The 11966-nt window shown below is 50.3% G+C and overlaps 1 protein-coding gene across 1 annotated transcript; it reads left to right on the top strand.

Moving 5' to 3' along the window:
* Positions 1–421: 421 nt before the first annotated feature.
* ICAM1 (intercellular adhesion molecule 1) lies at positions 422–11836 on the top strand. The gene is made up of 7 exons (XM_066346687.1): positions 422–584; positions 2811–3071; positions 7444–7749; positions 8092–8379; positions 8459–8746; positions 8928–9176; positions 9263–11836. The coding sequence occupies exons 1-7, from the start codon at positions 518–520 to the stop codon at positions 9421–9423; spliced, it is 1620 nt and encodes a 539-aa protein (XP_066202784.1). The 5' UTR covers positions 422–517; the 3' UTR covers positions 9424–11836.
* Positions 11837–11966: the final 130 nt, after the last annotated feature.

Here is an 11966-nt window from a genome sequence, read left to right as displayed (position 1 = left end):
CTGCCCCGGGAGGATTCCCAGGCCCCTTCCCCTGCGAGGGATCGTCGACTCTACTAGGTTCAAAGAGGGCTGCAGGCGCTTGGGAGTCAAATCGCCTCGCATCTCAGAACTTTAGTTTACCCCTCTCTGGAATGGGCACGATAACAGTCCGTACTGTTCAAGGGTAGTTGTAGACGCTCAGCACAGTGTAAACACAGAATCAAGGTTAATCTGGCCTGGGGACCGGACCACTAGGGCCCAGAGCACTATCCGGGTTGAATTGCATCAATTAGGAAATTCCAGCGCTCCAGCGGCCAGCGAGGGGGCACAGCCAGGCTGGGGCCCGGCACCTTGTCAACCCGGAAATGCCAGAAAACTTTGTTCCGGAGGGGAGGGCACGAGGTTTCCGGGAAGGCAGCACCGCCCTTCGGCCCCCTGTGGCCAGCCACTATAAAGGGATGTGCAAGCTGCTGGTCAAAGTCCGCGCTGCGAACAGCCTCACTTCCACGATTCTAAGGTTTTCTCTGCCTAGGTTGCTATGGTTGCCATCGTCGCCCGGCCCCCGCTGCCAGCGCTCCTGGCCCTGCTTGGGGCTCTGCTCCCAGGTGAGTCGAGGATGGGGCTGTCGTCTGACCAGCGCCCGGAATCCGGGCTGCGCCCTGAGAGCGGTGGTGGTGGTGGTGGGGGATCGGCTCTCCACTGGCTAGGGACAAAGTCATTCGTTTTAGGTAGTTCTTTACTGGAAGTTGGGGCTAGAGCCATCCATTGAAAGTCAAGCGTAGCCTGACCTGTGGTGGCTCAGTGGCTAAAGCGCCGACCTGAAGGCTGAGGTGGCAGCGGGAAACCTTGGGCTTGCCTGATCAAGACACATATGAGAAACAACTACTATGAGTTGATGCTTCCTGCTCCTGTTCCCCTGTCTTTCTCTCTCTCTCTCTCTCTCTCTCTCTCTCTCTCTCTCTCTCTCTCCTCTCTATCAATAAATAAAATCTTTTTAAAGAGTCAGATGCCATAGGCTCGAATCCAGAAACTGCATCCCCCTCAGTGTGTGACCTGGGGCTATAGGCTGAGCCTACCCAGCCTCAGTTTCTCAGCTGTAAAATAGAGGACAATAACGTAATTGTGTCCACCTTGCCTTGGTGTCACCTAGCCTAATGCACATCTGCCCCTAAGAGACTGTCAGGTGGTATGGGATGTGGTTACCCTCTGAGCGGACTGGGGACCCCCACACCTTATGTACTTTTTGTTCCTCCTTTCCTGCCCTTGGGGAAGTCCAGACATGCTTCTGCTCAGGGGAATTCCAGGCCTGACTTGCCCAAGGACCAGAGGCTGAGAAGTGAGATTCCCCAGCAGCCCTCCACTAACTCCAACCTGGAGGGAGAGGAGAAGGGGGTTGGAGAATCTCAAGTGGTGGGCAGGGTGGGAGAGCAGGAGAGTGGAAGATGGACACCATGGTTACCAGCTCTACAAAATGGTCTAATGTAGACTGAAGTCCCGATTCTACTGCTTCCTGACTAACCTCCCCTCTTCTCACCATTTCCCTCTGTGAAATGGGAATGAGCTCTGGATTACTCTCAGAGAGCTGTTTTCACACCCCACTCCCACCCTAGATAGATAGAGTGGGCCCAAAGCTGAGGGCAGGAATCTTTGGGGGTATTGTAGGAGGGAGGGGCTCAGAAAGACATCTTTTCAGTGTTGGAGGCACCAAGGTCTGAGGGAGCTAACACAATCCCTTTCCTTACCTGAGACTACTTGCTCCCTGCCCTGTCCTTTGAGTTACTTTCATTAGCAGGGTTGGCGTGTTGTGTGTGTGTGTGGGGAGGGACTATACTCACCCACCTTACAGATGAGGAAACTGGGGCCAGAGAGAGGAGACCACTTGTCAAAGGGAATGAGGAACCAGCTTGATTAAAACCCCTCCATTCCAGGCCCTGGCCGGTTGGCTCAGCGGTAGAGCGTCGGCCTGGCGTGCGGGGGACCCGGGTTCGATTCCCGGCCAGGGCACATAGGAGAAGCGCCCATTTGCTTCTCCACCCCCCCCTCCTTCCTCTCTGTCTCTCTTCCCCTCCCGCAGCCAAGGCTCCATTGGAGCAAAAGATGGCCCTGGCGCTGGGGATGGCTCCTTGGCCTCTGCCCCAGGCACTAGAGTGGCTCTGGTCACGGCAGAGCGTCGCCCCCTGGTGGGCAGAGCCTCGCCCCTGGTGGGCGTGCCGGGTGGATCCCGGTCGGGCGCATGCGGGAGTCTGTCTGACTGTCTCTCCCCGTTTCCAGCTTCAGAAAAATACAAAAAAAAAACAACACCTCAATTCCAGAAGGCTAACCCCTGCACCTGACCTCTTGGGTGTGAGGACAGTGATGCCATGTCCCTCTTCTGCTGAAATCTTCCAATGGCTCCCCATTGTTCTCAGAATGAAAAGTGAAAAACACTTCCTTGGAATGGCTTACACTGCCTGCATGATCTTCTGACCTCATTTACCCCACCTCTTTCCCTTTGCTGACTGGGCTCCAGACACTCTGCCCCAGGACCTTTGCATTCTGGAACTCATTTCCCTTTCCTTTGTATGGCCCTTCTTATCTTTTATATCTCTGTTCACACACTACCCTGCTGCCAAGTCACTGTCTGTTCTATCACACTGTTTTGTTTTTGTCAGAGCTCTTATTAACATCAGTTATTAATTATCCTGTTTGCTTATGATTTTTTTCTGTCTCCCACACTAATGGCAGAGAGTTTTGTCTTGTTTAAGGCTGTGACCCCAGCACAGGCTGGGGACCCAGGAATGTTGATGATCCCAATTCATAATGCCTTTCTCCTCTTCACACTTTTGTTCCAGGGCCTGGAGCTGCCCAAACATCAGTGAAGCCCCTAGAAGCCATCATACCCCGAGGTGGCTCCATGAAGGTGAACTGCACAGCCTCCTGTGATCAACATCCCATTTTGGGTCTAGAGACTCCACTGACAAAGAGTGTTGTGGCCAGTGGGTCCCACTGGGTGACCTATGAACTTAGTGACATACAAGATAACAGCAGACCAATGTGCTTCTCAAACTGTGGCACTAAGCAGTCGGCAGCTTCAACGTCGATCACTGTGTACTGTGAGTGGCTGGGCCCAGGGGCTGGACTAGGCATGTTGGGTGGGGAAGGTGGGCAGGGGAGTCCCCAGCAGTCTGTGAATGCCTTTGAAGTTTGGTGGTGGGCCCAGGGAGGTTCTCAATGAAGGGCAGGTGGGCACATCTTCAGAAAGCCTCCTTATCATTTGAAACCCTTCCTTGAACTTCCTAGGATGTAGTTAGAGCATCAATAGAGATTCAGCACATTTGAGAATGCTGGCTCTCTAGGCCACTGACAAGACCTTAGATCTGACTCTTTAATATGTGGCTTATAATCTTTTTTTTAATTTATTGATTTAGAGAGAAAGGAAGGGAGAGAGAGTGAAACATCAATCCATTGTTCCAACTATCTATGCATTCATTGATTGATTCTTGTATCTGCCCTAACTGAGGATTGAACCCACAACCTTGGCTTATAGGATAATAATACTCCAACCAACTTAACTACTCTGCCAGTGCCTGACTCTTTTTTAAAAGATGCAAATTAAAGCTAGCCCTGAGGTGGCTTTTTTCACATATTAGTAACAATGGAAATAGTAACAGCTGTGCTGGCAAGACTATAGGACAGCAGGCAGTGCTGGGACACTGCTGACCGTGTGGGAACATAAGGAAGCACAACCTTGGCTTTCAGAGAGAAGTGGGCCTCAGTTCCTCAAATGATACGTGCATGTGTCCTTTGACACGGAAACCCTACTCCTGGGAAATGCGTTTACATGTGTGCCCGCCCACAAGGGAACTAGGGGTGGGGTTATTCACTGCAGTTTGATTTGGAAGGGCACATAAGTTTGCAAGCCTCTCAAATGTTAAGGGCTGGAGATAAAGTATGATTTGACTATATAGTGGAATAGTATACAACTGTGTACAAGACTGAGGAAGCTCCTTTTGTTCCAAAAGAGAGTGTGCTCTAAGGGTCTAGACAGGTCAAGTTCAAAAGAAGTAAGGTATGCCCAGAATGAGTGGCATGCCATTCTGGGTGTTAGGGAGTGGCAGGAGTGGGGTGAGGGAGGCTGTGTTTACTGAAAGAAATGACCATATTAGTTTGGGGAGGGGGAGGGGGCTCCAGGAGAGGGCAGGAGTGAGTTTTTTCTCCTTGTACTTTTTTTCCCTTTCCTCTCCTTTCCTTTCTTTTTTTCTTTCTCTCTTTCTTTCTCTCTTTCTTTCTTTCTTTTTCTTTCTTTTCTCTTTCTTTCTTTCTTTCTTTCTTTCTTCTCCTTTCCTTTTCCTTCCTTCCTTCCTTCCTTCCTTCCTTCCTTCCTTCCTTCCTTCCTTCTTCCTTCCTTTTTACCTTTGAGCATTTTGAACTGTGAGAATGAGTTACTATGACCATAGGCAATACATAAAATTCAAATTAGAATAAAACAAACCAAAAAGGAAGGAAAGGAGGGAGGGAGGGAGGGAGGGAGGGAGGAAGGAAGGAAGGAAGGAGGGAAGGAAGGAAGGAAGGAAGGAAGGAAGGAAGGAAGGAAGGAAGGAAGGAAGGAAGGAAGGAAAGGAGGGAGGGAGGAAGGAGGAAGGAAGGAAAGAATTGACCAACTGGCTTTGGGATTAGACAGCCTAGGGTTCCAGTCCCAGCATAGCCCTTACTAATTGGGTGACTGTGGGGGACATAGCTTCTTGATTGACTTTCATATGAGACCTCCTGGGAGGGGTATAAAGACACGGTGAGGCATGAAGGACATTCCATCTTCATGGTGTCTGGGTGAGGAAGCCTTTGGGTAAATATCAGCTTTGCTTCTGATTTTGAGGATGTCTGAGCAGATGTTGGCCAGGTGGGGGAAGACCCCAAACATTCCCGGTTGCCTCTATAAACCCTGGGGAAACTTCCTAGAAGGACCTTCCACAGCTTGGCCTGATAGTTGAAAGCCCAGCCCTTCAGATGTGAGTGCCAGCTCTACCACTTTCTCCCACTGTAACTCTGGGCACCGAACTTTGCCTTAGTTTCCGCCTCTGTGAAATGGAGCACATAGCTGGCACACAGTAGCAGGGGTGTCATCTAAGAGCCACTGTGACTTGGTCCTGCCCCACCATCAGTGGAAAGATGAGGGGCATCCCTGGGTAGTCAAGCTTTCTCTAGAAAGCTTAGTGATAATTCCACAGGAGGTGACCCCTAACTGGGCCTTGAAGGATGCATAGGAGTTTGTAGACAAGCATTCTGGGCAGAGAGAACAGCCTGTGGGAAGGTTTGGAGTGGGGAAACATACTGCTCCGGGGTTGGGAAGGCAGGAGGGGCTGAACACAAACAGATTGCTTGAGGCTGGAGCTGAGGTTGGCAGGTCTTCATATGCCAGGCCGAGGAGTTGGGAACTTCTTCTCAGGGTGATAGAGTGTGTGAGCAGGCCAGGGATCTAGCTAGCAGGAGGCTAGACATGTGGGAAGCCAGAGAACAGTTGGCCGAGGGCCTTGTCTAAGCCATACGTGTTGTGGGCAGTGGCTGAGTACAGGAACAGAAAAACTGACAAATATATGAAGAGCAGAGTGACCTGGACTTGGTGAGGGACTGAAGGTAGGGGGTCAAGAAGAGGGACAGACCTATTTCACCAGTCTGGCTTTCAGGGCAAAGGGCTGGGCTTGGAGATGTGGGGGTTGAGGTTCAAGAGGACCTCTAGCTCTGCAAGTTGAGGTTTGCAGCAGATGATTAAATGTCAAAGCTGGATGTCTGAGGGTTTCTCAGCCTTTTTTTTTTTTTTTTTTTTTTTAAAGAACCAGCTTTATAGTGTGCAGTTCAATGAATTTTAGTGTTTATAGAGTTGTACAAACATCGCCACAATCTAATTTTAGAACATTTTCATCACCCTAAAAGGAAACCTTATGCCCATTTACACTCACTCACTCAACCTTTTAAAATGGATTAATAATAGTCCTACTTCCAATAGCCCCACTTTACAGCACAGGAAACCGAGGCTTTGTTTTTGCAGCTCTGGGGGCTGGGACTGTTTTAGAGCCAAAGTCACTCACCCATAGACATTGTAAAAAAGCAAAAAAGCTAGGAACCAAACCCAAGTCCCTGACACTTTAACAGCATCACTGAGTGGCATTTCAGTGCTTTTTAAGAAGGGGACAGTGACTCTGAGCCCTCTAGATCCCTCCCTGCAGAGCCTGGGGGGATTTCAGCACTAAGTCACAGCTCACCAGGATTCTTTTTAATTTTATTTATTTATTTATTTATTTATTTATTTATTCATTTTAGAGAGGAGAGAGAGTTAGAGAGAGAGAGAGAGAAAGGGGGGAGGAGCAGGAAGCATCAACTCCCATATATGCCTTGACCAGGCAAGCCCAGGGTTTTGAACCGGTGACCTCAGCATTTCCAGGTCAATGTTTAACCACTGCGCCACCACAGGTCAGGCTCACCAGGATTCTATTGTAAATTTTCACAGGCAGTTTAGGCTCTGAATTCTGTTACCTGGTGCAGAGTGGAAACCCCGACCTGCAAAAACCAAGCCCACAAGTTGTGTTTTCAGGGGTTATTCAGAGTTGCATTTTGAGTGTCTGTGGGTTGTTCTTACATTTTTAACATTTCAGGGGATCACACAACACATTCAGGGAAAGCCCTTAAAACAGGCTCCTGAAAGTCCTCAAATCAGTGTGGGTGGCTCAACCTCATTCTTTCTAAAACTATAGAGTATCTACTGTGTACCAACAACATGACGGACACAAAGCAAACAAAAATCCCTGCCTCCTGGGCTGACATTCCATGGGAGGAAATTGAGGAGGAACAGTTCACTGAGTAGATCAGTGGTTCTCAACCTTTCTAATGCTGTGATCCCGCAATACAGTTCCTCATGTTGAGGTGACCCCAAACCAAAAAATAATTTTGGTGGCTACTTCAAAACTGTAATTTTGCTACAGTTATGATTCGGAATGTAAATACCTGATATGCATTATGTATTTTCCGATGGCTTTAGGTGACCCCACCGGGGTCGCGACCCACAGGTTGAGAACCGCTGGAGTAGATGATCTTGTACATCAGAGGGTGAGGGGCTCTACAGAGAAAAATATGACCAAGATAGGAGAAGGGGGAGGAGGAGTCTTTTTAAAACAATCTCTAATGGACTGGGCAGCTGAGATTTACTGTTTATTTCACCTGATACCTGGTAATAGGCTGGGAGGTTCTTTTTCACTTTTCAGTCTTAGATACTGCAGTGAATAAAGAATTGTTTTTGCCCCTTCACAACCACTTGGGGACTTCTCACAGGTTTCCCCTGAAGTTCTTAACATTCCTGTATGGCTTAGGTGGTTTGGGGTGTGTTTAGGGGAGAGAGAGTGGCGAGGCTTCCCTGGCCCAGGTGCGGCGCCCCAGTGCCCCCTGCTGGTGGGTGTCCTGTCCAGTTCACATGACACTCCCTCTCTCCTCCCCCAGGGTTCCCAGAGCGCGTGGACCTGGCATCCCTGCCCCACTGGCAGCCTGTGGGTGAAAACCTCACCCTACGTTGCCAGGTGAAGGGAGGGGCACCCCGGGCCCACCTCTCCGTGGCGCTGCTCCGAGGGGAGGAGGTGCTGAATCAGCAGCCTGTGGTCAAGGAGCCTGCTGAGGTCACAGCCACGGTGCTGGCACGCAGAGATGACCATGGCACCAATTTCTCTTGCCGCACAGAACTGGACCTTCATTCCCTTGGGCTGGGACTGTTCCAGAACAGCTCAGTCTCCAGACAGCTCCGAACCTTCGGTGAGATATTGGGGAGTCTGTAAGAGACCAGGCTTAGGCAGTGTTCCTGCTTGGGGTGCAGGGTTTCTGGGAAGGAGGGACTCCTAGCTATGCGGGTACTGAGAAAGTAGTGACCGAGATTGCAAAGGCTTTTGGGCAGAGCATGTTCTTGGCCTTTAGGGTGGGGTGTTGAGGGATGAGCTGAATGGAACACAGGATCTTCTGAGAAGGCTATGACCCAGGATAAAGGGTGCAAGTGTCCGGGGCAGTTTCCTGGGAAGAGGAGTTCCAGGTGACGGAATGAAAATGCTACAGGAAAGGGCTTCAGTCTCTTCTCTGTTCACACCCATCCTCTCTGGCTAGTCCTGCCAAAGATCCGCCCACGTCTTGCTACCCCCCGGATCATGGAAGTGGGTACACACTGGCCCGTGAACTGCACCCTGGATGGGCTTTTCCCAGTCTCAGAGGCTCGGGTCCACCTTGCACTGGAGGACCAGAGGCTGGAACCCACAGTCAAGTACAGCAAGGACTTCCTCTCGGCCACTGCTTGGGTCAACGTGACTGGGAAGGACGAAGGCATCCGACAGCTGACATGTGCAGTGATGCTGGGAAACCAGGATCAGAGGACTCAGGAAAATGTGACTATCTACAGTAAGTAGAAACCAGTGTGGGGCCTCTGAGGGGTGGGGCCAGAACTAGGGGTGAAGTTCACTGTGTGCTCCTCCCCCAGGCTTCCCAGCTCCCAGCCTGACCCTCCGAGTTCACCACAGTCCATTCGAGGACCTTGGAAACAAGTTTGAGGTCTTTGAGTCGACTGTGGTGATCGTGGAGTGCAAGGCCCATGCCGGAGCTGTGGTGACGCTAAGCGGGGCCCCCACCAAGCCTCCAGACTCCAGTGCCCAGTTGAAGCTGAATGCCACTGCCGAGGACAACGGGCGTAACTTCTCATGTTCTGCTGCCCTGGAGGTGGCTGGGCAGATGCTGTATAAGAACAAGACCCAGGAGCTCCATGTCCTCTGTGAGTGGGGCCGCTGGACAATGACCCCTGACCTCCAAGGCCTACCTCCTAAGACCCAATGAGCTCCTGTCTTCCCAAGCCTACCTCTGTCCTCACCCTGGGTTCCCCACCTAAGTGCTCCAGTCTTGGGTGTTGAGGGGTGTCCTGGTCCCTAACTCCATAGCTCATCTTGTTTCTCCAGATGGCCCCCGACTAGATGAGAGGGATTGCCTCGGAAACTGGACTTGGCAGGAAGGCTCCCAGCAGACTCTGAGGTGTGAGGCCAAGGGGAACCCAACCCCCAAGCTAGACTGTCGCCGGAAAAAGGATGAGGCTTTGCTCCCCATTGGGGACCTGAGGCCTGTCAAGTGGACTATTTCAGGCACCTATACGTGTAAGGCCACCAGCCGTCTTGGTGCAGTCACACGTGAAGTGGTTGTGAACGTGATCTGTAAGTGTGCCAGTGTTCAGGGCAGGGCAGGGCAGGGGCAGTGAGCCTGGCCAAACCCCCACCTCCCCTTATTGTTCTCCATACAGCCCAGCCGAATAACATGGTCATCATTCTGGTGGCAGCTGCAGTCACCTTGGGCACTGTGTGCACAGCTGCTTACCTCTATAACCGCCAGCGGAAGATCCGGGAATACAAGCTACAGAAGGCCCAAGAGGCAGTCGCCATGAAGCTGAACACACCACCCTGAGCCTGTCCCTGGACAGGGCCTCCACCAGTGTGTCCTGAATTGAACAGTGGCAGACATATCCCATTCAGCAGCACCCTTCTTAGGGTGCCAGAGGACAGGATAGAGGCCTCGGTCAGAATAAAGACGGCATTTGGGGGTCATGGCACCTGCACACTCAGGACTCCCAAGCCTCACACCTGACCTGTAGCAACAGGACTGAACCAAGACTCTGGGGCAAGACTATGGGCATGACTGCTAGTGATATCAAAGGCTGACCTGGCCAGAGGGGTGTGATGGAGACAGGAACCTCTGGCATTGGGACACCCATCTGGAAAACATAGAGACTCACCCCCTACTGCATGTGCTAAGGCCCTATAGTCCTAAAAGAGAAGTGGCCCTGCCCAGACATGGGCAGCATAGAAACACAAACTACCACACTTCCTCCGACAGAGGCCAGCTCTGGCACTGCTGTCCACTGACTGGTCCCAGCTCGTAATGATGACATATCGATTCATTTGTTCTTTTTTTTATTATTTATTTATTCATTTTAGAGAGGAAAGAGGAAAGGGGAGAGAGAGAGAGAGAGAAGGGGGAGGAGCAGGAAGCATCAACTCCCATATGTGCCTTGACTAGGCAAGCCAGGGTTTTGAACCGGCAACCTCAGTGTTTCCAGGTTGACGCTTTATCTACTGCGCCACCACAGGTCAGGCCTATTTGTTCGTTTACCAGATATTTATTAGTGACTTTTATGGGGGGTAGAATGGTACACAGATGAACAGAAATGCCTGACCTGTGGTGATGCAGTGGGTAAAGTGTCAGTCTGGAATGCTGAGGTTGCTGGTTCAAAACCCTGGGCTTGCCCAGTCAAGGCACATACTATAAGAAACCAATGAATAACAAAAATGAAACAACTACGAGTTGATAATTCTTGCTCCCCCCACCGCCTCTCTGTAAAGTCAATTAAAAAGAAAAGAAAAGCCTGACCAGGCAGTGGTGCAGTAGATAGAGCGTTGGCCTGGGACACTGGGGACCCAGGTTTGAAACCCCAAGATTGCTAACTTGAGCACAGGCTCACCAGCTTGAGTGCAGGGTCGCCAGCTTGAGCGTGGGATCATAGACATGACCCCATGGTCACTGGCTTGAGCCCAAAGATCGCTGGCTTGAAGCCAATGTCTCTAGCTTGAGCCCAAGGTCGCTGGCTTGAGAAAGGGGTCACCAGCTCAGCTGGAGCCTCTTGGTCAAGGCACATATGAGAAAGCAATCAATGAACAACTAAAGTGCCACAACTATGAGTTGATGCTTCTCATCTCTCTCCTTCCTGTCTGTCCCTCACCTCTCTCTCTCTCTCTCTCTTTCTCTCTTGCAAAAAACAAAACAAACAAACAAAAAAAACAACCGAAGTTCCTGCCTTCCAGAAGCTCAGTCTATTCTCATTCAGGATGGTGAAGAACAGTTGTATGGGCTATGCATTTTACCCTGCAAAAAGATCACATGGGGTGGGATTTCCCACTGCATTGGCCAAACTGCTTTCCCTGAGACGGGGACTAGCAAGCAATTCAACATGGTTTAGCTGGTGACATTCCCAGGGACAACCCACAGACTTCTTTTTTTTTAAGATTTTATTTATTTTTAGAGACGGGGTAGGGAGATAGATAGATAGATAGATAGATAGATAGATAGATAGATAGATAGATAGATAGAGACAGAGAGAGAGAAGGGGGGGAAGGATCAGGAAGCATCAACTTCTGTATGTGCCTTGACCAGGCAAGCCCAGGGTTTCAAACCGGTGACCTCAGCATTCCAGGTTGACGCTTCATCCACTGCATCACCACAGGTCAGACATCCATGAAGTTCTTAACCCCCAGCACTGGTGCTGATCTCAGTTAGCCACCTCTCTACCTATATGCATCTCTTCTAGTGCTCACAAAGACACTTGGCATGCCTCTAAACATGAGTGCTCACTCCTTAACAGCTAAACCATGGGGTCCCATGAAACTCTGCCCAATCCATTTGCCCCTGCTTTGTCCTACCTGTTTCCATCTCATTGGGACCATGTTAAGAATAGAACTCTGGCAGCTCCAAATTTCCGAGAGCCATGCAGACAGTGAGGAGGACTGCTTCCCAGCTTGGAAGCCTCTCCTTTTTGTGCTAATAAAGCTTTTTCATTAGGCCCAGCCTTGTATGAGTTAAGGGAGGTGCCACGTCTAGCTGGAGCCCTTTTCAACCCCTCTAGACAGCCCTGTCCTCCTATTTCCTCCCCCAAGAAAAGACTGCTGTTCAAGGCCCAACCCTGAGGCCCTAATCTAAATCTGGGTTTGTTAGGATCTTTTGAGACTTGAGGGAAAATTAAAGACCCTTCTCTGGAAAAAAAAAACAAACAAAAAAACCACGAGATCATTTGGTTTATAATGGGGTCTGGTATCCCTTTTTTTTTTTTTTTACAGGGACAGAGAGAGAGTCAAAGAGAGGGATAGATAAGGATAGACAGACAGGAACGCAGAGAGATGAGAAGCATCAATCATCAGTTTTTCGTTGCTACACCTTAGTTGTTCATTGATTGCTTT

The sequence above is a fragment of the Saccopteryx leptura genome, chromosome 1 (genome assembly GCF_036850995.1).
Source record: "Saccopteryx leptura isolate mSacLep1 chromosome 1, mSacLep1_pri_phased_curated, whole genome shotgun sequence".
Taxonomy (NCBI): Eukaryota; Metazoa; Chordata; class Mammalia; order Chiroptera; family Emballonuridae; genus Saccopteryx; species Saccopteryx leptura.
The sequence above is the reverse complement of the archived record's forward strand: the minus strand, read 5'-3'. Positions and strand labels throughout refer to the sequence as shown.

What these genes read in the sequence shown, in the direction of transcription:
- ICAM1 (XM_066346687.1), top strand. Translation starts at nt 518, where the DNA reads ATGGTTGCCATCGTCGCCCGGCCCCCGCTGCCAGCGCTCCTGGCCCTG. An exon ending in AACGTCGATCACTGTGTACT is followed by an intron (nt 3,072 to 7,443) that starts GTGAGTGGCTGG and finishes CTCCTCCCCCAG; the next exon opens with GGTTCCCAGAGCGCGTGGAC. An exon ending in CCAGGAGCTCCATGTCCTCT is followed by an intron (nt 8,747 to 8,927) that starts GTGAGTGGGGCC and finishes TTGTTTCTCCAG; the next exon opens with ATGGCCCCCGACTAGATGAG.